Below are 27,947 nucleotides of genomic sequence, written 5' to 3' on the forward strand. Positions count from 1 at the left end.
TGGCCCATCCCTATCCCCTGGGGTCATCATTTTAACAAACTTGAATCTACAATACCTGAGGATGCTTCCATATCAAAATGACTAATCATGGCTTTGCAGTTCTTCATCAGAAGATATCTTCCTATATATTTCTATTTCAGACTTTTATCCTCCATTGTAGCCCCACCCTACCCTAGGGGGTCATGATTTGAACAAACTTGAATCTACACTACCTGTGGATACTTCCACATAAATATGATCAATCAGGGCTTTGCTGTTCCTGAGAAGAAGATTTTTAAAGATTTTTCCTATATATTTCTATTACAGACTTTGATCCTCCATTGTGGCCCCGCCCTACCCCAGGGGTCAGGATTTGAACAAACTTGAATCTACAATACCTGAGGATGCTTTCATATAAATATGACCAATTAGGGCTTTGCTGTTATTGAGAAGAAGATTTTAAAAGATTTTTCCTATATATTTCTATGTAAAACTTTGATCCTCCATTGTGGCCCCGCCCTACCCCAAGGGGTCATGATTTGGACAAACTTGAATCTACACTACCTGAGGATGCTTCCATATAAATATGACCAATTAGGGCTTTGCTGTTATTGAGAAGAAGATTTTTAAAGATTTTTCCTATATATTTCAATGTAAAACTTTGATCCTCCATTGTGGCCCCACCCTACCCCAGGGGGTCATGATTTGAACAAACTTGAATCTACACTACCTGAGGATGCTTCCATATAAATATGACCAATTAGGGCTTTGCTGTTATTGAGAAGAAGATTTTTAAAGATTTTTCCTATATATTTCTATGTAAAACTTTGATCCTCCATTGTGGCCCCGCCCTACCCCAAGGGGTCATGATTTGGACAAACTTGAATCTACACTACCTGAGGATGCTTCCATATAAATATGACCAATTAGGGCTTTGCTGTTATTGAGAAGAAGATTTTTAAAGATTTTTCCTATATATTTCTATGTAAAACTTTGATCCTCCATAATGGCCCCACCCTACCCCCGGGGGTCATGATTTGGACAAACTTGAATCTACACTACCTGAGGATGCTTCCATATAAATATGACTCATCATGGCTTTGCTGTTCTTGAGAAGAAGATTTTTAAAGACTTTTTCTATATATTTCTATGTAAAACTTTGATCCTCCATTGTGGCCCCGCCCTACCCCCGGGGGTCATGATTTGAACAATTTAGAATCTACACTACCTGAGGATGCTTCCACATGAGTTTCATCTTCCCTGGCTTTGTGGTTCTTGAGAAGAAGATTTTTAAAAGATGCTGTTAATTTTTCAATAATTCTTTATTATCTCCCCTTGAAAGAGGGCGTGGCCCTTTATTTGAACAAATTTGAATCCCCTTCACCCAAAGATACTTTTTGGCAAGTTTGGTTGAAATTGGCCCAGTGGTTCTTGAGAAGAAGTCGAAAATGTGAAAAGTTTACAGTCGGACGGACGGACAGACAGCCAGACAGACAGACGGACTACAGACAAAATGTGATCAGAAAAGCTCACTTGAGCCTTCGGCTCAGGTAATGAGGTTTATCGACAATTTTCAAACACCCCACCCTCCATTATAAATAAACTCAATTTTAACTAAATATTATTCTACAATATGCAAAGTCATGCACTTTACACATTCGTTATTTATCTCTTTTACACAGACAGCCTGGTATGCATCACATGGAATTCACATGTTCTTTCACTACACGAATGCTCACGTAAAATTAAAATTTCACGTGAAAATCACCTGGGTTCACATGACTATGTATATTGTACACATAACTTTATCATTACCATGAGGAGTTTAACCTCTGCAAAACTGATTTGATATATGCCATAGTTATGAAGGGAATTTTACTTTACTTCTGAATCAATAGCTTGATATATAGTTATATACATTCATGCAAATGCAGATTTTCCAACGCAGTCTGTTATCATAAAATGCATTTAAAACATGAAAATCAGTCTTTCTCTTTTCCAATTCATTAATTTCTCCCCTTCATTCATACAATTGTACTTGTCTTCTTTCTTTAAAAAAGCTGAACACGACTCGTAAATAGGCATACGCCATATTCGATTATACTATCCATGATATCAGCACCGAGATATACTCTTCGCATTCGGGTATCAGCATGGAATGGCGACAAGTGTTCGTACTGGTTATCTTGCATTGCCTTTGTTTATTCGTTTTATTGCAGTTATGTGTATTTGTGTTTGTTTGTATACTGCACTGACCCGTGCAACTGTTGTAAGTTTCTTTGGTATCTTACTCTCCTGGCGTAGAAGTACACAGACTTTACCCTTTGTCGCTACCGAGTGCTGTGTAGCGTATGTCCGTCTGCACCGGTGACAACTGATTACATTGAACAGTGACTAAGTGAACGGCTTATATAGTGGCTCTCAGATATAGCGAGTGAATAATCGAATATGGCGGACAAATTCCTGGCTGTAGCCAATAAAAAAAATCCAATACCTAGTCCAGAACCAAAACTCACAAAAACTTTGGATGGGTGGACTTAAGAGTCCTGAAAAAAAGTCGTAAATTGAAGTTTTGTAAAATGTTTCTTTCCATAATATAAATCACCGAATTCTTAACTGTGTATTCTTGCTACAGATATGAATTTAAAACGCCCTTTTCGAGGAAAATCAAATAAATATTGAAGGCATGGGGCACGAAGTTTTCTTGAATATCAATAGATAATCAGGATCACGCATTTTTCATCGTCTTTATACATAGTCTGCGCACGTTTGTACTTAATTGTATATTGAACAATATAATTAAAAAGAGATGAGCCTACAAACGTGAGCTCATACTTCATTTTACAAAAAACGTTCAAAACAAACTTGTCGCTTCCATTGTTATGATTGTGTTAACCTTGATTTGACTTCGATTGACATGTTGAATATTACAATTCATCACGTGATGTCCAGCTGCGAGTGTACTTGTGAAAACAATTACGAGACCAAGATCTAAATCACGTCTAAGAGCGTGTTTGGTTGGTCTGCCATTTGCAGAATTTAGCAAATTAAATGTTATATATTTGCGTGTCCTCACAATATTTTCTAGAGAAATCTTTTAATTTCATATTGACATCATACCATGCACATGCATATTCGAATTTCCAGAGAGAGAGAGAGATGTCGACACTGACGCAAATCGATAGCCCCGCCTCCAATTAATATTGATTATGTTACCTAAAAACCACTCCGGGTACATGTCAAATTCCGGACGGCGACACTACTGAATCGTTGCTTCGATTTTGATTCACGGTACTAAGACATTGCTTTTGCACAAAAGTACTACCTTATATAATCATGCATATGTAGTTCTTGCAATTGCTTGTAAAATATTTTGTATTCACTTCATTTACAGCTTGGTAAAGGAATCGCAAAAGACCCAAAATAGGGCGTTAAGTCCTAAATAAAATTAAAATCAAGTCCTAGAACTTGGTAAACGCATAGATTTTGCCATGTTTGTTTTTAAATTTTCATCTATTATTAATTAAGTGTAATGTGTTTGTTTTTAAATTTTCATCTATTATTAATCAAGTGTAATACTGTAATACCGGTAATGTAGACAAAAACTACACAACCAATTTATATATCAGGAGATGGATCTCAAACATTTGGTATAAAACATTTGTATTTGGTAGACAAACAGGCCTCAATATTCCGCTTGATTTTGTCATTGCAGTTATATACAACTCTAGAAGTTTTCAAGAAATTCCATTTTAAAGAAGTCAAAAACTGCAAGAATCACATTACAGTCGTAAGCTTGTTAGACTTTGCCTCTGAGCTATCAGCAAAAAAAAAAAAAAAAAAAAAAAAAAAAAACTGCATATATATCGCCCTTATGTTCTATTTATAACAGTGATCTTGTTTTTGATTGAATGAAAACAAAAAGTGGAACTTTTGTAGAGGATATGCCTCACATTATATGAAAGTTTCCGAAAAAATACCAGGTAGTTTTAGAGGACAACCTTTGAAAATCAGAATTTGACATTGGACCATTAACGTTTTCATAAAAATTTGCCCAGTTGTTTCAGAGAATATTTTTCAAAAAGTACCGATTAACGACGCCGATGGAAGCCTCAACTTCTCAGGCCTTTCTGCAAAGCTCGAAAAAAACCCACCTCGAATGGATGTTAAAATTTTATACAAAATGAAGTCGCTCCCTATTTATAAAAGTATTGGATAGACAGAGTTGATTGTCCCTTTTGTAGTATATTTTAGGTAATATCTTTACAATATATGTGGGGTTCAGTTCCATACTCTGCACGTAAGAGTCCACTACATTTATTTCAATGTTTATGAAGGGGGGGGGGGTCATAGACAACTCTACGTAACACATTCTAGGTTGTTTTGCCCTTGCCAGAAAGGCCCGAGATGTTGCAATTGGCTAATGTCGCTTTATCCTTCTGTTCTAGGTGAGCTAAAAAGAGGCATAGTGCCCTTTCCAAGTATTTTGCCTACTACCATGTTTATAAATGGAAAATACCTTTCTTAGTGCATTAGATTGTATAATGTAGGGTGTTTATGTGTGTACGATAATTATATTTTTTTTTTATTTATGTAGCTTAAATTTTTGGGAAACCAATTTTAAGAAATGAATATGGGGACCTACATACAGTGTATATTTATATATATTTTAAAATCTTACGCATAAATTGACGAGAAAAAAGTTTTAAACTATCCATTCTTTAACTATTACTTCACAACTAGCCTCTGCAATGCATTATCACGTTACTTTGCATAATTTCAATTACTTGCATTAATCTTTTACAGAATTTTGTATCCTGATGTATATTTCCTTTAATATTAAGATCCCCCCCCCCCGTAAGGTCAAGATCACTATATGTTTCACGAACTAGTCTTTAACTAGGCATGTTGTCAACACTTCCACTTCCTCTATCTGTCCAGGCCCCTAGCAACGGTTTCAAAAGCTGGAGGGGGGGGGGGCAACTTCCAGAAATAATTTGAGAATTAGCTGTCCCAATTCTGGAATTTGCCAGTGCTCGATCTTAGAGCAACAAAAAGTGTGTGTGTGTGGGGGTGGGGGGGGGGGGGTGGGGGGGCAACCAGCGAAAGAGACTTGAACCACAGAATTCAAACGCAAACATATATTACACTACATATAACCTCATGGAAATAGGATAATTGATAAATTACATGTATTTTCATATATATATATATATATATATATATATATATATATATATATATATATATATATATATATATATATATATATATATATATATATATATATACGTGTATATGGTATTTAAAGAACATAACCAAATTTCCCATTCTCGGTTTTCTGTTTTAAGTTTGCTCAAATACATAAATCTATTTTTTTTAAATACACAATAAATCCCATGAAAAATATGCAAATCTTATTATCTTGTTTGAGATGGTATTCAAAGACCATAACCCATAACGGTTTAAGTTGGTTCAAATACACAAATCTATTTTTTCCCAATAAATAATAATTCTCCATATATCCCACACAAAATCGGTAAACTGTATTTATTTTCACTATTTTTACCAGGTAATTGCGTACTTCGTATTTTTTATAGCTAGATTTACTAAATTGTATAAAACATTGAAAAGTTATGCGCCATATCGTAAGCCATGTCGTATACTAAGTGTGCTATACCTCTTTAATAATAAATACATGTACGTGTATATGAATATTTTGCGTAAGTCTTTGACCTTTGACCCAAGCTTCAACAAGAAAGTGCTTTAAGCTTTAAAAATAAATATATTACATGAATATGGAGGATTTAGAACTTTTGTCCTTGTATCCCTTCACAAAGATGGGAGCTTGAAACCACACAAACGCTGACAGTATGTCCTCTGTAATGTTTGTATGTAAAGCTTGAGCTGCAAACTCTGTGGGTATATCCTTTACAATGACATCGGTATTTATACTTTTATTGCATACCATATCAATAGAAGAGTTCGATTGGTTTTTCTCTAAGACTACAGTGACGTCATTAGAGGTTAAATCAGACGAGCCTGAGGCGGTTACAGAAGTTGCGCTTGCTGACTGCGAAAAGTCAAACGGTTCAAGTAGGCTTTTGGTAGAATCCTGTAAAGATTCCTCGTCCCCAGACAACGAGAGTCGTGTCGCGAAATTCACCATCGAGATGTCATTAGCTGAAGATTCCAGCGGTTCGATTCCCGATATTTCTGCCGTCTCATTGCCACAATCAATGCTGTGATTGACTGGATGCGGATATTCGCAACTCAAGTTAAACACGTGTCGTCTACCTCGAATCGGAACTTTGAAATGGGGTTTAGGAAGAAACCACGTGATTCCGCTATTTTTAGGCGCATTTACCATCACAGTCATATTTGTTGGAGAGATGGACTTGACACCTCCCAATACGTCCTGCGTTATAATTTGTTGGAAGAGAGATTTAATTGAATTCCTCACACTAAGGCTATCATATTCTGGATGCAGAACAGGCAGAGTCAGTAAATATGACTCTTTAGGACTAACCGGAGTGGTTCCGAACAGTATCAAAACGCTTCTGATTTCTGAACAAATTTCGAACGCCTGTGAGATCATGTCAAATATTTGGTCGAGATTACAAACAGCCTTAATGGCGTTTTTAAGTTCCCTTCTGTTAGTGCGTTTGTCCATTCGTGCCTTAACTTCAGTTTGTTGTTGCTGTAAAGAAAGAAGAAACCCATTATATCATTTTAAACCTTGATGCAGCATTGTTTCAATCCCCATTTCTATAAGATTACATTACAAGACAAACAAAAGTAATGAATATTCATAATTGATAACAATTCTTGTTTGAACAATTCTTATCTATTGAAGTGTATTCTTCTTCTATCACTTAGAATCGTGACAAGCCCCCGGAACACAAGATACATTGACGTGTAATAGGATGATCGCCAAGTCGCGGGGATTTCCCAAACACGACTACTATTAATTCCATTGTTTTTAATTGTCTGATGTATAATACACTTAATACTCGACAAATTGTCCTCATTTTTTACCTCACTGCTGCGTACGTCTTTGCCCACAGAAAACATAACCATACAAAGACACTTCAAATCTAGGCCAAAGTTTTTTCCGTTCTTTTTTTTTTTATGGGAAAAGGGGAGGGAATTTGAACGTGGAAAGATTTTGCCTACATGAAAAGAAACGTATTTTTAATACCAATCAATCACAGGGACCGGTAACATAGTACTTTGTTTTGAACATATTTCATTGACTAAATCAAAAGGATTGGAAACAAGTTCTTACAACTTACTAGTTCCTCTCCTTAAATATATTACTACATGTCATGCAATTGAAATAGTACACAGAAATATAAATTTAAAAAGTGATACAAGTGAAATATCTGTTCAATAACATAGCAAATTTAAAATCTACAGGATTCATCAATAAATTTATGCACAGCAGCAAAAATATTTGTATTGGTTTGTAAAGGCAAATTTACATCACCCCATAATAACAAATTTGTGTCAATAGTGACCAATTCGTCAAGAAAAAATAGGCGGTTAAAAAGATTATTCCTAGCGTTTGGGTAATTTCTACAGGCAAAAAAGAAATGATAAACATCTTCATACTTTCCACATGAACATAAAGGACTATTAATAATATTTCGTTTGTGTAGATCATAGTTAAGTATACAATTATGTCTAAGTTTAGTATGGATTATATTTGTATAACGTTTGCCAAATGAAAAATAGATTGGGGGATTTTTTAGTTCTGTAGTTAAGTTTTTACGAAATGCATTGAGTGAGATGGCTTCTCTTGTTTCTATCTTTAATAAATTCCACTGTTTCACAGCATCGGGTATAAAAGACCTTTTGTATAATTCTAATCTGCATCTTGGAGCAGTGAATTGTTCTTTATTACGGGTATTATATTTTGATATTTTTTCACGCTTGTGTGGAACAATATCATTCAAGTATTCAGGTACACAACCATTATGAATTTTGTACAAAGTCGTCATTTTTGCGACATAGCGCCTAAATTTCAACGTTTCCCAGTCAGTTTCAGAGTAAAGTATTTCTCTTGACACAAAAATTGGAAGTCCTGTAACAATCCTAGCTGCAGATAGTTGAACTCTTTCAAGCTTTTCGGCATCAAAGGTTAGAGCAGCCATCCCAAACAATAGAAGCGTATTCGAGCGAGGGTCTGATAAATGTGACATATAATTTTGAAAGGTGTGTCCTACCAATTTTAAACTTAAGTTTTTTTAAAAGCCCAAGTTTTTTATAAGCATTGTTTACAGTGCTATCAATGTATTCTGACCAGCTAAGGTTTTGTGACAACAATAGACCTAAGTGACGATGAACTGGGACACACTCCAGTCTGTCGCCTTTAAAAAAATAATTTAGGCATAACAGAATTATTTTTCTTGTTGAAAAAAATAACTTTTGTTTTGGAAGGGTTGAATTTTAGAAGCTACTGATTTGACCAAAGTTCCAGAATATGTAAATCGTGATTTAAATTATATTCAATATCAAGTATATTGTATGAAGATTTTTGAAGCGAATTATCATCAGCAAAAAGTCTACACATTGATAACATATTTACAGCAACATCATTTACATATATCAAAAATAAAAGTGGACCTAAAACATAGTACTTTGCTTGATTTTAACTGATCACTATACTTTCAAAAAGAGGTTGGACGAAATAATGGCAAAAATAGAAACGTTCTCGTGAAGTGTTCTCCTGATTTACTTCATTTTAGCAAATAAAATATACATAACTATTTTGCTAAAATAAAGTAAATCAGAAAGGAGAGAAAACTGATTTATTAATTTTTGCGAATTTTGCCTCCTTTAGCGGACGACTTAAACCTAATTTAAACACTTAATAAATAATTGATGTTACATTTTTATTAAAGAACAAAGTATGATTCCAGTTGATTCTGTTGTTGAAAGATTTGAAAAGGGTTCTCTGTCTAGTGAGAGATTTATGTTTGAAAAAAAACACTCCTATTTTAATAAAATTCTAACTACATAATTAGAAAAATAATTAAATAATGAAAGATGCATTAAAAAGAAATGATTGTATTTGGCATTTCTTGCAAGGAGTGGCGGTATAAACATGATATTTACCTCACATTTTATCAATAACATTAAAAATCAAATTGAACTCAATCTTGCAAAAACAATCAAGTAACGAATTCAGAGGAACACACAATCATTAACCACCCCCATGTTTTTTCTTGCTTTGATCTGCTGACGTGTGTAAAATCTTGAATTTCAATTAATATTGAGACTTGATATCAGCCTTACTAACCCTGATAATATTGTGGATTTCTTCTTCAAGATATCTACATATTAATATTTTGGCATAAAGAATTATTCCCAAGTTAAACCAAAAGCCCATGCTTCAAGTAACAAAAGGCCCATTGGCCACATTGCTCACCTGAGTCACTATGACCCTGTTATTCTTTTATCGAATCATTTTATAGTATCATACATATTTCTATGAAAAAAATTGATCACCCTATCTGAGGGTGCTTTCATACATGTATAAATATGACTAACCATGGCTTTGCTGTTCATGAGCATAGGTGCTTGAGAACAGGACCTCCCTCCCACCACCAAATACAGACCTCCGGGCCCTTTCGACTTTTTTTCATAAACTATCTTTTAGTAATATATTATAATTTCTTCAGGAAATTTTATTGTTGGGTTCTAATGACAAATCCAAATTATGAGGAGTGTTGAACTCATAACATCAAATTCGGGCCCCAGGATCATGAAACGTCTTATGCTTAAGTCAAAATTTTTATGTTGTATTAAAATTTTGTAGAATTCAAGCAGACCAAAATTAAAATATTTTTCAATATTGCTTCACAAAAGTGTTGTTATCTGCAAGTTTATAGATTAATTCAATAATTAATAACCATTTCACAGCTGATTGAAAATTTGACTTAAGTCCAAGTCCATTTCATGATCCTGGGGCCAGGTGTACTAAATCTCTGGTAAACTTTCCAATGATTTTTTTCTACTATTATAGTATTAAGTCCCTTACAAATCACCCAGGCTACCTTATATTGTTGGATCCTTAAACATTTGGCTGCAGGAAAAGGGACACTGCCAATCATCCTTAGTTTATCTATCCCTGACCAGACCTTCCTGTGAAAACTATAGCTGTTTGAATAGCTTAAAGGACTTATTCGATCGATTTTTTAACAAAAATCATAATTTTATGAAAAGTATTATCTACAACTTTGTCTTTTAAAATACTGAATACAATAAATGTTGTTGTAACCATATTTTAAGCAATATTGAGAGTTGAAATTCAAATACGGCAATATGCATATTTTGGCGAAATACTGCTCTGATGTCATAGGCAACAATACAGTGATAGAGAGAAGAAAATTTGCACACTGTAAACATGGTAAATGCGATTTGATGTCCTTGTTCAATAAAATTACTATAAAATGTATATAGTATATTAATAATGTCCATGTTCTTGCTAGATGATTAATATAGATCTAGTAATTTCATTCAAAATTGCAAATTACCAAACATGTCATATGAACACATTTTGTAACTTTGGGTGAAAGCAAGTTTATTTTTAGCGTGTTAAATTGACCATTGGCCTTAATGCTTCTAATTAATTTTTCACTAGACAGTGAATTAGAAAATACAATTCCATGATTTAAGTAAAAAAGTATAAGATGCACATTATGCACTTTCCTTTCCGAATTTGCCTTGGCCGAACACAGAGGCTTGTCATGAAATAACTTTCCTCTTTAAATACTTTAGACCCGGGCACTGGACAGGTTGGGAACAATTGCACAATTGGGATATAATATCCCAAATGGGATATAAATTTACAGTGTAAAAAATGAAGATTTTTCATTTAGCTATATTATAAATCTGCATCAAAATAGTATTAGTTATAATGCAGTAACTTTTGGTTAACAAGTTTTTTTAATTACCTAACCTTTTACCTAACCTAACCATTTTGAACTGTTTCCTGATTCATTTTAATGTTTTAACTTTTTGCATATCATGAAACAGTCAAACTGTGTATGTTAGTGAATTGTTGCATGGCTGAACTGATCCATTATGACGTCATAATTAATTTCCCGTACCTTTCAGCTATAATATTGACTTTGATGTTGAGTTGATGTGAGAATTGGATTAATATTCATCTTGTTTAGTTTGGTTTCAAGAAATGCTACTAATTGTTGTCGATGTATTTTAAAAATCATTGATATCTGACAATCATTATTGTGTCTATACTATTTAGCTTATTTCATGACAACTCGGGAAACAGTCAAACTGTTGTCCCTCGATAATGGGGAGACCTGGGAAACTGTTGCCCTTGGCCTTCAGACTCTGATTTTATTTTATTATTCTATCTATATTGACAGTTTCCCTCGTAGTCATGAAATATGTGTTTACTGTAGTGTATCCCCACTCAGTGGGGTCCACTGTTACAGGGCTCGACATTAACTTTTTTTCCTACTTGTCCATTCGGACAAGTGACCAAGACATTTACTTGTCCGAACTTCAACTTCACTTGTCCGAAAAATTTTCAATAAAGATCTAATACTGTTAACTGAAAAACTAAAAATAAAGTACTAGTACATTACATGTGCATGATGATATTTACAAATACAATGAACACATATAACAAAATTTTATCTAGACTTTCTGTCCTGACAACATAAATGCTGTCAACATAAAACAGAAACCGAACTTCGTCAGTTCCATGCCTTTGCAGTAGTATGCAATTAGTGAACTTCAATCCCGATCGAGTGTACTCAATTACATAGCGATCTATATCGGGATCGAAGTTCGGTTTTTATGTACTATTTCCGTCTTAAAGTACCGGTAAACTTTTAACAGTCGTTCTTTTAAATATTCAGAGTCTTCTTTACATAAAAATGCACTTGTCCAATCGGACAAGTGCCCAGCAATATTCACTTGTCCGTATTTTTTTTTCACTGGTGCCGGACAAGCGTTAATGTCGAGCCCTGACTGTTTAGGAGATTGATCCCTTGGAAAATCCTGAACTTCTTGGGGATCGATCACATAAACTGTAGGATTTTAGACAAATGTGCTTGCCAAAATTATTGCACTCAATTTACATAAATGCAAGTTTACAATACCTATAGCCAAAATATTTTTTCATTGTAAATAAAAGGGGCTATAATATCCCATTTGCCTTTGCCACGATTTGGTCGATTGGTCCCAACTTGCTGAAAGCTGCACCATATTCACATTAACTTCCAGTGCCCGTGATTATTCTCACCCTACTGACTATGTTTAGAACAAGTCACTTTGGGCTGAAGTGTCGTCAGTCGGTGGACTGAATCGTCTTTAAATTCCTTACCACCTTCGTGTCCGTGTTGATATTCTTTTTCAGTTGATCTAAGGCCATAGGGAGCTGTTGTCTCTGGTACATTAAATACTTGATTATTTCAACAACCAGTTTTGCTCTTACTGTTAAACCCAGTCCATCATCAAACACAAAATCGTGTGTGATCAAATTATTTTTGAATCTCCCTCTGTTTGCCATGATTTTGAAAACAAAAATGGCGTTCCAAACCCGAGCTTTAAAAAAACCGACCCCGATATAAATTACTTTGGAAGTACTCTTGTCAATCCATTGTTTAAGTTCAAAGTGAACTAATGCAACAGAAATTGTTTGGTAAAAAAACAAAAAACTGTCCTCGGCAAATATACGCGGTAAAACATCTAATAGAGAGCATTATTTTAAATTACATAATTTACCATAGAACATGAAGAAAAAGAGGTACAACTCTGCCAAATTACAGTGACTTATAGGCCTAGAGTTCTTTTCTATGGAAGTGAATAGTTAAGCCATGTTCTAGGTTCTGAATTTAAAGAGTGTTTTAAATTCTGTATTTACTCCCACCCATAAATTCAAAAAAATTAGAACATGACAAGTGCGCGTGTACATTCTCCTTCAGAATCATAGAGGCTTGTCTTCCGTATTGTTAAAGCTATATATGGCATATCTGAGCTAAAAAATAAAAATACGAGCTAGATTGTGTGTAGATAAACATGATATATGTTTTTTTTACGTTAAAATTAAATTTTTCACCGATTTTGAACTTGAATAACCTCATGTTTCCATAGTTAAATTGATTTAAACGGTAAATAAATCGGAACAACCTTTTTTTTTAATTTCTAATATCTTTGAAAGGTGATTGATTTAAATTGTGTAATTTACAGGAAAGTGCTATCTTTATATAAAATAACAAATCAAATAAAAAGATATTTTTTATTTTAGTTAGTTTGAACTTATACAAATACGGCATATATGACTTTAAATGTAAAATAAATCAATGAAATTTTTTTAATCTACTTTAAATACACTTAAAAATTGTTAAAATAAAGATTCTGACACTCTAGAGTTTATGTATGTAGGTGTGGTACGTCTGTTTTAAACGTGTTTTTTCTTGACTGAAAGTGTCAGAATCTTTATTTTAACAACTTTTAAGTGTATTTAACGTAGATTCAAAAAAATTATTAATTTATTTTACATTTAACAATCCGGAAGACAAGCCCTTATGTTCAGAATACGTATATATATATATATATATATATATATATATATATATATATATATATATATATATATATATATATATATATATATATATATATATATATATATATATATATATATATATATATTTAGGTTAATTATCAGAAAATAGGTCAAATTTTCTCTTAAAACTTTTAATGTATATTGTATCTTGTAAATAACTAATTAAAAAATAAAAATTGTTTTTTGTTTGCTAAATCAGAGAATCTAATGAAATTTTCCCCCATTCTCTTATCTCAGTATTCACTGACTATTATTTCAGGCCCGCAGGGGGCCGGGGGGGGGGGGGGGGCTTGATGCTTGCAATGTTGCTACGTAACTACATGTTTTTTTGGTGTGTTTTTTTTTTGTGGTTTGGTCTGTATTGACTGCCCGGAGATACTGCCACCAACAACCTCTTCCAAGTTCAGTGAGTTATATCAATTCAAAAAGTATCTGTTCATCATTTTTTCTATGGGGAAAAAAAACACTTCCTGTTATGCGCATAATTTCACTAATATAGAGAGAGAGACAGGGACTCAGCTACTAAGTTTATAGGCCATACCTGATAGAGACATTTATCTATACTCAAATTGCTGAACGGGGGGGGGGGGGGGTAAACTTGTTTTACATTGGAATATATACATGTATATGGAAAGAAAAAACACCAAGAACATGCCTAATAATATTCATTTGCAAGCATTCTCAGGTAGTGCAGATTTAAGTTTAAATCATGGCCACCCTGGCAATGTCTTTCATATTCTTACACTAGTATATGAAAAAATCTGTTGCAGAAATACACAGCTAAGAATTTCATAAGAACAAACATTCTCAGAATATCGCATAAGCAATACTAGTCCCCTCCGGCAAGTGTTATCTGGTTCCATTTAATAATTAAAAAGACTGAAATTCCGTCAAAAAATTGTTATTAAAGCGGAAAAAATACACATTAAGGTAGACTCAAATACCAAAAAATCAACTCAATATCTGCATTTATATCTATACATCTATGCTTCTATATTTACGGGAAAAGTGAAGAAAACCAGGTGGAACAGACTGACAGTAGGGTAGGGGACTAATAACAAAACTAATACTAAGGCCCGATACTTTCTTGTCAGTTTATTATTTAATTAAGGTTATTACTGAAGACGACATTCGTCACTCACGAGCGCTCACGTTGTTTTTCCGGTTCTAATTATGACGTCACAAATTACGCAGTTGACGGGTGCGAGGAAACTATATACGAATCTCTTTTGTAGAGTCTTGGTGATTGAAAATGCACAAGATGAACTGATTTTGTTTATCCCTGCATTTCAGTGACCAAGAAGTTTGACTACAATCGGTAGTTAATCGCTTTTGAAATTTAAGGCTAAATCGGATTATAAAATGACATAAAACGCGTTAACCCTCAGGTGATTAAGTCGTTTACAGTAGAGATGGTGCTCTTTATATTTTAAAACCTCTTCAAAGTCTAATAACTGAGGAATTGTAACAACCTGACATGGCTGTATCTTTAAGGTATGTGAATTAAAACTTTTTTGGAATACTTTTGAAATTATTTTCATTAATTTTCCGAAGAAAAACAATGGATAGTTCTTTCTTACAGTACTTAATATACATAAATTGAAATTAAATGCACGAAATTGTTATAATTAAATACATTCCCTGCATATATAAACGCAAAATATCAAGTTCAGTGTACTTAAATATGAATTTGGGGTGTTACGTTGCGACTTTTTGCTTTTGTTTGTTTGTTTATTTTTTTGTTTTTTTTTGTTTTTTTTTTCTTCCTCGTTATCTGAGTGTCTTAGTTCCACAAGCCGGTGTGTTGTCTGATTACTCAGTAATCCTATATATGTGTACAGGCCCTGGAGTCAGAAAAAATAAAATAAGGAAAATTCAATTTTAATTCCTTAATTTAACTTAATTCCAATTAAATTAGACGGATAATGTAAAATTAATCCAGTTAAATATTACGTTTCTTTCAATTAACAATGATATTGTGGTGAATAGAGAACCTTTTCTGTTCAGATTTCGCTGGTTGCTATACGTTCTTATTAAAGCCTTATAGTCTTGTTCCACGTCTTAAAGCAGACTTCGTTTTCAAATCAAAATGAATGTTTTTCAGCCAAAAATGCCTGTACGAAAACAACTAAAGTCTAGTCAACCCCAAGCGTTTGGAAAGAATGCGTTGTTACAGAAGCAGTACGAGCGTCTCTACAACCGACTAGAAAAGGAACGGAAGTCAACACAGAGGCGGATCCAAGTCACAGAGGAGAAGTGTGTTCACGCCATATACTACTTGCTGCAGGAGGCTGAGTCGTTTGAACAACAGAAAAAACGGAAAGAGGAGGAAGAAAAGGAAAAACGTATCCAGAAAGAGGGGAAGCTACCCGTGTTTTACTACGAAATAGAGAATGAATACGAACCCCCAAAACCGGAAACGAAGGTGACCCGGGGGCGGCCCATGACAGCATCTGTTCGAACTCGAAAAGGAAGTGCAGATCCTAAGGGATTAAGAAATCGACCCTCTTCCGCAAGCCCTGCTCTTTGTACTGATAAAGCAGATTCTGTGCCCAGTGCTCCTGACATTCAAAGAGTCCCCAGTGCTGATAGGTCTAAAAGGAGATGCTCTATTACGAGTTCGTGTGGCTCCAATCAAAAAGAAAACGATTCTAGACCATGTTCTGCAAATGTTGAGCCTCCCAACACGACTTCAGGAAGTAACCTAAAACTATGGCAGCTCAGTCTTAGAAAAAACAGCGAAAGAAAACCGTCTGCTGTAAGAAGGGAAAGTGTATCCAAATTGGCGGAGGAAGTGCCAGCTGCAAGTCCGGAGCCAGAATCATTGAATGCTTTTGCTCGACCAAAAACAGCTGACAGATATCGGCAACGGCGGCCCGATGACGAGCTGTCCGAGTACTGGAATCGGCGAGTGGCCAGTATAATCAGAAAGTGGGACCTCCAGGATAATGACCAGTATTCAAAAGACCTTAAAGTTATTAAGGACATCGGCCGCCCACCGTACAGAAGAGTCGACTCCAAAACAGGAGAAGCCGAACTGAGGACTAAAACTTTTATTCAAAAATATTCAGGCAAGTACCGATCTTTGCTTAGACCTGAAACAGCACCGGTCTTGGAAAACAGACAGAGAAGAAAGGAAAAGATAAGCAGACAAGAGTTAGCGACCATTAATGCCGACACTGCCAAACATAAAAAGAACACCAAGATGCTTCTACTTAAGAGTAGAGAAATAAAACTCTATGTAGAAAATCTCCCCGGAGTGGACAAAACACAAAATCCTCTTAATTTGTCTAATCCATGACCTGTTATAGTTTGTATTATGTAAGCGGATTAATATACCTGTTATGACCATTTAAAAAACAATTCACACATCAAATGAAATATACTTTTAGATACGTGTACAATGTAATAAAAGGACAATTTGTGCACGAGAATTTATTTGGTTAATTTCATGACTTCAGACTGTGTTCATGACTTGTAGATGAACATCAAAGGTTAAACATACATGTATTTTATTGTTACATATATATGTATATATATTATTCATATTAAGTAATACATATTCATTAAACAAAGAATCATTTTATCAGTATTTGTCTTTTAGCAGAATTTGTTAAATATATGGTCGCTGTCAATTTCCTATTCATGTGCCATTCCGAATATCCAAGAAAGTGTACAATATATAGACACAATGCATTGTATTTACTATGAAAGATAGGTTTCTTTGTAAATACAAACTTAATAATCAACAATACACAAATTATAAAGCAAAGAACAATAAAAAAGATTTCATCTTGGAGGTCGTCCAGTGGTCACGTGACTCATTTCTTCTCTGATGCTGGTGCTTCTGCGCACCAGTCTCCTGATGTTAGTTTCCTTCCGGCGTAAATCAGCTTGGATTGTATCGAGTTCGAACTGTCGGACTTTAACTTTTTCTCTTTCTCGCTGCTTTGAAAGAAGCTGCTTGTCCAGGTCGTAGTAGGTAACACCAGGGATAAACACCCACTTGTATTTAGAGACAGTGTTTTGAAGGAAACTGCGCGTGCGTGAGGATGCCAAACTCTGTGGAGGAAGTAGACAAGTCTGGGGACGATGGCCCATTTGCTTTTCAACTTCCTTGTCTGTTTCCGACGCTGTAAACAGTCTATTAATCCGCTTAAGAAAATATTCAGCTTCTACTTCAGAAACACTTTTGTTGACACTTTTATCTTCACAATCTGCCTGTTTGTTCGTCTTTGAGTTCTGCATTCTTGTACTGCTTCTTTCTGTTTGTGGCTGATATTGTTCGTTGCTTTCCTCGCTTTCCTTCCCAGACGGATTTGGATTCGGAGCACTTCCATGCAGCCTTGGCATAACGTGACGCCGGGGACTAGAGGACGATGTTGGTTTGACTCCCTGTGTCTTTTTATCAGATTCTTCACTCTTTTCTTCCAACAGGTTTATCCTACTCCTAGTTACTTTGAAAGCTTTTTGTTCTTTTGAACTATTGCATTTGTTTATGTTTGACTGTGATGGCAAATCTTCAAGCACAAACGTAGCACTCCGTTTAAGACGAAGTGTATTTTTGGTCCTGTTACGTGGTGATTTTTTTGTCGTATCCTTTGCAAATTCCTCGCTTTTACGTAAACTAACTGTTGGGATATCAGGTCTTTTGAGAGAATTTCTATTAGAAACTTCTTGGGTATTTTTGTCCAGTTTTTCGTTTTCGATTGTCTCTGCCTCTTTTAGAAGAGAGTAATGATTTAGTATATTGTCTACAGTATTTGCTTTTATCTTATTTTTGGCAAAGTCTAAATCCTTTTTGTAGGACCGACACCTTTGTCGACATATTCCTTGAGCCACCTTGTTTCGCTTCCTCGTCAGTTCCTCTGTCAAGCGTCCGAATGGCCTCTCTCCAATTTCCATGGCTTCAGGGATTCTGAAAGCAGTGAACATTGGTCAGAGCTGAACATTAAAATGTCATTGAAGGGAGGCATTTTTTAAATGAGGATTTAGTCTAAGAGCATTTCCATGTAGTTAAAAGAAAATGGCGTGAGGTGAGATTTTAAATATAAAAAAAACTTTTTTTTTCAAAATTTAATTGTTAGAAATATTTAAAAGACTTACTCGTATGAAGTATGACGCTAAATAGTAAATACCTGTTTATTTTAAATTTTTATTTGTGGACATGATGATATAGTTTTAAATTTGTAGAATTTTGTCCTAAATAAGTTTTAAATACAAAATTGCTATACAATTCTATCGATTAAAATTGAAGTTGAGAATTAATTGATAATCACTTTGATGAAATGTACATTTGCCAAATGAAATTAAAAGTTATTTACCTGCCGACAGGTGCGTTGACTGTTTTTTCCGCCTTGTGCATACAATTGAAGCAAATACACCATTGTTCACTACTGACACTATTCCCACTTATACCATCTTCGGCGGTACAACAATTTGGGGATTCCATTGTGTCGATTCTGAAAGTCACTCTAATACTCTAAATGGTCACCGGACCACTTTCTCAAAAGTCTAGTTCCTTCTGAAGTGACGCTTCAAAATTAACTGATTTTGAAGACCTAACCGCAAAAATAATTAGGTTGATTAGTGGAATTAGTATCATATCTCGAACATAACATTTTTCAATACACAATATTTTATTTCTATAGTAGCAATACAAAAAACGTTAGTTTCTTTTGGCTGAGTTTGCTATTTGATATGCCTGTAGACAATGAACAGAATGGAATAAGAGAGTTATAGCTGATAGGATCTCAATGGAATTGTATAAAAGAAAGGGACGAGTAACCATTCGTTACAATAAACGTATTGTCTCTGCAATGACACACCAGAGCAACAGGTGCGAGCATAAACATTCCTGATTGAGTCTGAAGCTTGATGCGTATGAATTTTCAATAAATTAGGAAAGTTAATGCATGTTATATCAACCCTTCGATTAAAGATCTTCATTCAAGCATGTGAATAGAAATATATTATGTATTTTCTTTACTAGTAATTAATTATCTAATTTGAATAATGGAGATATGGTATTGCATTATGCGGTCCAACACAAAACTTTTTTGACAATGTATTCTGTGGAATCATTTCAATTCTATGGTAGCCACAGTTTAACTGGTTTGTGGGGACGTAGTTTCGTGAGTAACTCGTATAAACAAAGAGGAAGTAGATCGATACTAAGACAGAGTTCGTTCATGGGGATATAAGTTCGTTGGTAAGGGTGACCCATGAACTTACTCCCCCGGGACAATAATTATGACTCCACGGAGGACATGATATTAATCGATGCATGTAAATAAAATGATTTTACAGCTAATACATGTAATTAACTTATTATTAAATCATTCAATTACAACGTCCATGATCTTTGTAAAGGGAAGAATATTCATTATGCTTTTAAGCAGAGAGAAAGTTTTCTCTATAATATTGTAATTCTCCGCGAAAACCATTTTTATTATATTGTATTATATATTTGTAATCTACAAAAACCGCCATACAATGTCATTATGCAATATTTTGTATTATATGTTATTGTTGAAATGATGTATAAGATGTATGTCTTAAAGTTCATAAACTCTCTGCTAACTCATATAAAATGTTGCTTTACATGTAATTCTTATGATTTTCCAGAAGAAATATATTTAAGTAAAATACAATTATAGCATAGATTGCGGGGCAAAATTGAGCAAAAAAGACAATTCAACTTGACATATTTCTAAAGGAATAATAGACATTTATGTCATTAAGAGTTATCTCTCTTATCAGAGTATCGATGAACCTTAAGCAATAAATAAAAAAAAAACAAAACATTCTTTTTAGATGAAACACAGAGGATGAGAAACAAACTCGAGGTTTGATATTCCAATAGTTTGGTCCTTCCAAATACATGTATATAGGTCAACAGAGTAATAGAACTGTAGAATTGTCTTGGGTTATAACTTTTTAATATGATAAATAAAAAAAAATAGCAACAATATAATAAAAAAACTAGACGTGATCGAATGACATTTTAAAATACAATGAAGTTCACAAAAAGAATGATTCCTCCTTGACCATTCTTTCTATCTCCAGAAGCGTCTCTTTGGGTAAGTTACCATGCACTTCGGAGAGATATTTACTTATAGCGAATCCTGAATTTTCCTTTCCGTCATGTTCAGTCTCTTTTTTATCATCACTTCTGTCCGATTTTAATGGAAGTTCTCCTTTTTCTAGTTTTTGTTTCCCAAGTGAGATTGCTGGTAACGTGGAAAGATCAAAACTGTTTCTTGCTGGCATTTTAGGTCGGTCAGTGGCAGGATGCTTGTCTTCTGACTGCTCATCATCACTGCTCATTGTTGGAATCTTGATCACTTGATTACGGCCCTTCGAAATGACGGGTAGGGAGAGTTCTCTACTTATTTTGAGGGTTTTCCAGCGTTGGGATAATTTGGACGCACCAAAACGAGGTTGTTTACATCCAGTGTCACTTTGATTGTCGGACATTGTAACATGGGGAAGCGAAACTTGACCTGTATCTGCTTTTCTTCCAAAAATAGTCAAATTTTTTAAAGAATCAATCATCATTGCGAGATCTTTATCATCATCTTCGTAAGCTTTGGACAGTCTCTTGGCATTTTTAGCCATACTTTTCCTACGTAAGTGATTCATTTTGGTTTGCAGAAATTTATCTTTCTTCTTTCGTTTCTTGAGTTCTTTCATGGCGTTTCTTGCCTGAATCAGTGTATATGACGTTGTCTTTGACGCCTCTTCCTCCGTATCTAAACGTCCGTTTTTAGACGAAAACATTTTTCTGGCCATTTCATCTGTGAATCCTGGTCCAAATATTGTGTCAATTTCCTGAGCAGCTTTCGTCATTTCCTGCATATCTTGTCGAACACTTTCTGTCTCCAAAAACAGCGAGTGTCGGCGCTTCATCACTTCGCGATTTATCTTCCTCACATTCTTATCTAGTTCTACTTCCAGTTTTTTGTGGATGGAGAGATACTTAAATCCGGTGGTGGATATCTCCCCCATTTTTGACGTTTACCTCCTATGTGTTCCGGTCACTTTCTATCAACAGTTAAGGTTTGTGTAGCTTTGTAGCTGTAGTTATTAATAACATAGTCTCCGCACTGACCAATGCTCATAATCATAATTAATACGTTACATTTTTCAATATCTGAAGTGATATTTTGTGTTTAAAAGATTATGTGAAGATTAGGGTCTAACTTTTAAAGTTTTTTAACTGTTCTTTATCCGAAAGAGTCCCATTGGATCACTTTATTCTTGCTTTGATTAATTAGTTCGCAGTACTACAGTGTGTGACATGTACTCTTATATCTACAGGTGTAACACTCTGCTTGTAAAGTAATGAAGTTTTAAATAAAATGGGCATTGTAGGCTGCACGTGATCCTCATTATAAGGTTATCTACACATAATAGTCATAGCTTCATCTTAATTCTTTTTCAATGGAAAGATTTCGTACAAATCCTTGGAATTAAACGCTGTTGAAAAAATATCCTTTAATAGAAGCAAGTGTGTTTCTTGACAGCTAGTGTGTAGGGTTTTAGGCTTTATGGCATCTACCCCTACAGCACCTATAGGTTATATAGAAAAATATGTATGCAATTCAACACATTGTCTCCAAAAGTGATTAGAACGTGTATATGCAAGATCAGGAAATGTGCATCGTATGATAACCTTTCTAATATAATAAAAATAATAAATAATAAATGAATAAATAATTAAATGAATAAATGACGAATGAATAAATAAATAAATTTTTGTTTGTTTGAAATATACATTTATATATTTCAATGTATCAGGCGCTAATTAAAATACACGGTATTCATATACATGTAATGAGAAACATTTGCTTGTGTCCCCTCAATAATAATGTCTGATGATCTTTTTTTCTGCATGTCATGGAATGTTTGGCAGTGTCCCAAAACTGAACCCCCCCCTCCCCCCCCCCAACTGAAATTGCTTCCTACGGGCCTGGGGCCCGTTTTACAAAAGAACTTACGACTAAGACTAAAAATTAATTCTGCTAACTTTTTAATTTACATTAAATAGAAAACGGTGTTAATATTTTTAAAAGATGTGTAGAAAGATACTTTTACGCTAGCAATTTTAAACAGAATAATTAATTTTGCAGAATTTTACATATCAGCTGAAGTTTTTGATCTTAGTCGTACATTCTTTTGTATAACGGGCCCCTGTTTCGGACAGGACTGTAAGAGTTGGTCGTCCAAGAAGTACATTATTATTGCACATTATCATCTTTCGGAAGATAAATCATTAATTCAATATCCGCAATAATTCTTTGAGAGAGCAACTTGCTTATTTACGTTTTAACGTATTTAACATTCTTCTTTGCTCTCTCAAAGAAGCAAAGTAGCTTCTTTGAGAGAGCAACTTGCTTATTTTAAAAGCCGGATCTCCGATATGAGTAAAAACCAGTAGAGCCACAGCCCCGTTCAATTCAACATATCCGCATAATTTATTGATCTTTTAACTGTTGCTTTCATTTAAATGATTGACGCATGCATTAATTCTTCAAAAATAAGAGTTGTAAATATCTGTTCAGTTACATTCAGAAATCAACAAATCATTTATAACTCTATAAATTAATCTTTGCGGGCAATAATATCCCCGCATTGTTGCACGCAGCAGTTGAATTGATGAAGGCACTAATTTCTTTGATGCATACGTCAATACCATTATTGTGCACAATATCCAAATTAATGATATCTTCAAATAATTATAAATATTTTAAGTTCAGTTTAAATATTAATTTGGCGCTCCATAAAATTAAATGCAATCTTCGTCATATTAATTTTTGTTGAAATTATTTATTAAATACTTACACATCTACATATATGCTGGGAATTATTGTGGCCAACTTCTTGTATTTTTAAAGTTTCACAATTATCTAATCTGTTTATTATCTTTCCCCAAAACTATTCTCTATTTCGTTTTGTCCCATGACTGTGCTTTTAGCAACGCATTGTTTGCTTTTTCGGTTTTTGCTACCCTGGACATTCGGTTTCCCTCGTCTTTCATTCGGAAGCGTCGTGTTGCTAGCTGACGTCATTTTATGGAGAAAGTGCACGATATTTTCCGATTTCAATAGAGATTTAAAATTACTGACATATTTTGGTAGGTAAAAAAGATTACTACATTGCTATAACTTATTTCATAGATATATTTCTGCTACAGTATGTAGCATAGCAAATGTTTTTCACCATCCACTGTTCAAATGACAGGGAACAAGGTAAACTATATAGGCACTGAAGTTAACCCGAAGTTCCTAAGTCTCAAATCTTCTTAGTAGGTGTCAAGTCTTACGGGCTTAGTGTTCTGTCAGGAGAAATAGAAGTATGATATAAGGGGGAACACAAACTTTTTATTAAAGATAAGACATAAATTGAAATAAAAATTTAGTGTGCATGCATTATACATTTGAAAACAAGAGTAGTTGGTCAAAATTTCACATTTGAGATGAAACAACAAAGTCTTAAAGATTTTTTTACATTAAATATAACCAAGACAACTACAGATATAATAAAACTACATGTACTGCATCGATGTGTCATTTATATATACAACATTTGTTCCAAACTCTTAGTACAAGTGAAATAACATTTAGCAGGTTGGGACCAATCGCCCAAATGGGATATAATAACCCGTCTTAGATATAATATCCCAAATGGGTACTTGGGCTATAAATATCATAAATCCACTTCAAAATATTTAAAAAGGAATAAATTTTGACAAGCAAGTTTTTCTGCAACCCTACGGGTCGTTAGATTGATCCCCAAGAAGTTTAGGAACTTCCGAGGAATCAATCTCCTAAAAAGTGGACATAGAGAAAAACTTGTTAACCAAAAATTATTCCTTTATAAGTATCTTGATGCGGATTTATGATATTTATATAGCCAAAATAAAAATTTTCATTTCTTGCACTGTAAATTTATATCCATTTGGGATATATCCCTTACGGGCTATTATATCCCATTTGGGCGATTGGTCCCAACCTGTTTAGCACAAATTAACTTATTTAATGCACCAATAGTTGCAGTCATAAATTAGTGCTCTCACTCTCTTCTGCTCTTCAGCTAAATGTTGTGAATACATCAGTTTTGGCCAAATATCATGAAATACTAATTACTTTAGGGAAATAAATATAGCAAAAGTGGGGGAAAAAACAGTATCTGACTAAAAAAAAAGTTGTTGACTGTACAGTGTGAGAGGTAGTCTACTACAGTCATTCCAACAAGCAAGGGTGGCTTACATTGATGGTTAAGGCAATTAATTTAGTTAATTTTTGCCAGCCTGTCTAAGTTCTATTAAACATGGACCTTGACATTTTGAAGATGCCACAAGCCTGAGGACTAAAAGTCAGTTGTTTTTGAAGCCTGCAAACTTTTGACTCCTTAGTCCTAGAGTTAATGTCACTGAATGTTTATTGTTCATATAAAAATCTGAAAAAGAAAGATTTAAAGTGTGGATATTATATTTTTTTTTACATGAATTGAAAGGATAAAAATAAATGAAACATCAATGAGATTTTGATATGCATTATACGTACTGGAGATACATTTTTATGGTGGTCATAATTGCTACAATATATGTGCTGCACAACATGAAATTAATCTCTTTCCTGATAGCATAGAATATAATCTCTTGTTTATGATCGGCATAAAATCTGTTTTTTTACGCAGTCTTACAGACTCACAGTTGATGTATTATCTGTGTTTTTTTTCTTTTTTGCGCAGTCTTCCAGATCTAGACTCGCAGTTGATGATGATATTATGACTTCTCTCTCTCAATCTTCATTAATTACAAACACCTCCAGTAAAGAGAGGGTTAAAGAAAATAGAATGTGATCTATTTTTTATGTTTTTGTTATGTTTGATAAGAAAGAAAAAAAAATTATGGAATGAGTTCATTGACAGACAAAGATGCATGAGCCTGAAAGTTATTAGTACATGTATTTATACAGATAAATTAGTCTTCTTAATTGCTGTCAGATTCATGTATCTTTAAGTGACCTCTTTGTTGTCTAAAGTGTATATATTCATTATATTACATGAGCTTCATTTTCAAAGAAAAAAAGATGTGCATTTTTATATAATGAAGAAGTTTTTTTATTGTTAAAAATTCATTCTCGACCATAGATAGCCTATCAGGGGTAAAATTAGGATTTCTGCTTAGTAGGGTGAACATTCAAATTTTATTTTGATTTTTTTTTTGACAAACAAAACAAAAAAAAAAGATATTGATTAAAGTGTCAGTGGTACCTGAATTGTTTTGATAGATTTTAATGCTACATGCATAATGAGTTAAGAATGGACTGAAATGTACCAGGTTTTTAATTCTTTTTTATGAGGAATATACATATATACCCATATTTTAAAGTAAATAAAAAAATGGGTCAAAGTTTGAGGGCATGACCCTCCAACTTACACAATTATCACAGCTGTCCTCTGAGGAGGTGCCCCCCCCCCTCCCCCCCCCCCCCCCCCCCCCCGGACTGTGGATGTAAGATCATTTGATCATGTGATTTATCCTTTTATTCATGTTATTATAGCATGTGTAGTGTTAGAGTTCAGTTGAATTTATATTTTTGTTGAAATTTATGTATAATATATATTATTACGGTATATCATATCATATCATGTCATATATCATATCATATCACATCATGACATCAACAGTAAAATCCTATCACTATAAAGTCAACATTTCCAATGTTGAATTTAACGATTTGGAACTTAACGCATAAAAGCATATCAGATATTGCATAGATTTAACAAGAATTTAAATGGACTTTTGCTGTCAGAAAGTCACTAGACCTCTCTGGGCTTTATTTTGTTTATCAAAAAACCCCAAAATAATCAAGGTGATTCAAATAATGGATCAATTCATTTTATATTTATTTTACAGAAAAGTTGAAGGAATGCAGATTGAAATAGTCTCATTTACAGTCTAAGTAAACAAATTTATTTAATAGTGTCTTAAAGTTTCATTAATTTCTGAATTATGAACATGATGACTTTTTTGAAAAAAGTATCTCTTTGTAATGCTTACTGAAAATACATTTATTGGGTGTGCAGTGATTGTGTTTTGATGATTGCTTGAAATAACAGTGACTGACAATGTGTCAAAAATTTGTCAAAATATGAGGTAAGGTGTCATTTTATCAGCTAGTACATCTATTTTCTTAGATTTATGCTATAATATTCATTCTGTTGGCTGGGCCATAATTTAAAAAATACGTTATTGTTCCACACTCCATACAAACAAGGGGTCATTACATTCACGATGACAGTGCATGGTTACATACCGGGTAGCTAATATGTAGAGCTATGATCTTGAATGGTGCGCTAATATACCTTGGGATAAAAAGCATTAATTCGTACAGTGTGTTCAGTAAGCCTAGATATCTAGCTAAGCCAAGCACCTAGACTAACTGCTATGATTTTGAACACAGCCCTGCCATTTGGTCCCATAGTAGTAAATGTCGGCATTGTTTTTGTCAGAAATCTTTTGACAAAGAGAGGTAACCTCAGTGATTCATACAATACTGGTGTACATTGTCTCATTTCATTCTGCAGTATAATCGATAATGCATTTTCCGATCAATTTCTATTCTTCTGGAAATTCAATAACAAAAAAACCTTGAAATGAAGAGATATTGCCGATAAACTTTGGTATACTTGAGCCCTATGTCTTGAATAGATATTACCTAACTCAAATGTAAGTTTTTAAATACAATGCTGTCCCCCAAGATGCCTTGATAGATATCCCAGAAGTGTAAGGGCCTTTAAATTAAATCCCAACATGTAGATATGTCTGTGTGTTTTGGCATTATGTGTTTTGTAAGCAATGCTTTGTCATTTAGTACTTGATAACCATTTGATATTTACATAGAACATAGTCAAATTAAAGGCCTTACTTTAGAATTCTTTTTCTGTTTCTTCTCAGATCAAACCAATGGTAGTAGTTGCAAGGTTTTACGCATTGAGATATCATAGAGTTTTTTCAAAAGTGAAATGATTTTGAGGATGTAAGCTGTGTTGCTGGACCAAGTATATTGAAGAAAGTGAAATCATGATGCGGGGTTTACACCCTTCTAATGCAGGGGAACTCCCTATGACCCGGAATATGCCATTTTCTACAAAAACCATGCCTAGCAAGACACACAACCGCAATATGACTGGAATCTATTTGGGTCTTGTAAGTATCATGCAAATTATTTAAACTATATACCAACTTTCTTCCATTTACCATATTGTATGTGGAATATTTCAAATTGCAAAGCTCAATCAATTAAGTTATATCTATTAGTCATTTATTGTTTCTAAGATGTAAAAA

The 27,947-nt window shown here is 34.0% G+C and overlaps 5 protein-coding genes across 5 annotated transcripts in view; 2 read left to right on the forward strand and 3 right to left on the reverse strand.

Moving 5' to 3' along the window:
• The window catches only part of LOC133201383 (CB1 cannabinoid receptor-interacting protein 1-like), a 195,580-nt gene that overhangs the window by 25,955 nt on the left and 141,678 nt on the right, over window positions 1-27,947 (reverse strand). The gene's annotated exons all lie outside the window — the stretch shown is intronic.
• On the reverse strand, window positions 5,645-12,540 carry LOC133201298 (uncharacterized). Its single transcript, XM_061337095.1, has 2 exons — window positions 12,344-12,540; window positions 5,645-6,679 (listed from the first exon to the last, which is right to left on the reverse strand). Exons 1-2 carry the CDS (start codon window positions 12,527-12,529, stop codon window positions 5,768-5,770), a joined length of 1,098 nt encoding a protein of 365 aa, XP_061193079.1. The 5' UTR covers window positions 12,530-12,540; the 3' UTR covers window positions 5,645-5,767.
• On the forward strand, window positions 14,810-17,014 carry LOC133201299 (uncharacterized). Its single transcript, XM_061337096.1, has 2 exons — window positions 14,810-15,082; window positions 15,693-17,014. The coding sequence occupies exon 2, from the start codon at window positions 15,699-15,701 to the stop codon at window positions 16,887-16,889; it is 1,191 nt and encodes a 396-aa protein (XP_061193080.1). The 5' UTR covers window positions 14,810-15,082; window positions 15,693-15,698; the 3' UTR covers window positions 16,890-17,014.
• Window positions 17,378-19,040, reverse strand: LOC133201232 (uncharacterized). Its single transcript, XM_061337024.1, has 2 exons — window positions 18,913-19,040; window positions 17,378-18,506 (listed from the first exon to the last, which is right to left on the reverse strand). The coding sequence occupies exons 1-2, from the start codon at window positions 19,038-19,040 to the stop codon at window positions 17,378-17,380; spliced, it is 1,257 nt and encodes a 418-aa protein (XP_061193008.1).
• LOC133201380 (uncharacterized) overlaps window positions 27,678-27,947 on the forward strand; it is a 44,780-nt gene continuing 44,510 nt past the window's right edge. Inside the window, exon 1 of the mRNA XM_061337198.1 lies at window positions 27,678-27,809. Coding sequence (XP_061193182.1) covers window positions 27,684-27,809 — 126 coding nt within the window. The 5' untranslated portion in view covers window positions 27,678-27,683. The remainder of the gene's footprint in view (window positions 27,810-27,947) is intronic.

Source organism: Saccostrea echinata, unplaced genomic scaffold (assembly GCF_033153115.1).
Source record: "Saccostrea echinata isolate AGI-Se365-2 ecotype Australia unplaced genomic scaffold, CSIRO_AGI_Sech_v1 ptg000043l, whole genome shotgun sequence".
NCBI classification, from domain to species: Eukaryota; Metazoa; Mollusca; class Bivalvia; order Ostreida; family Ostreidae; genus Saccostrea; species Saccostrea echinata.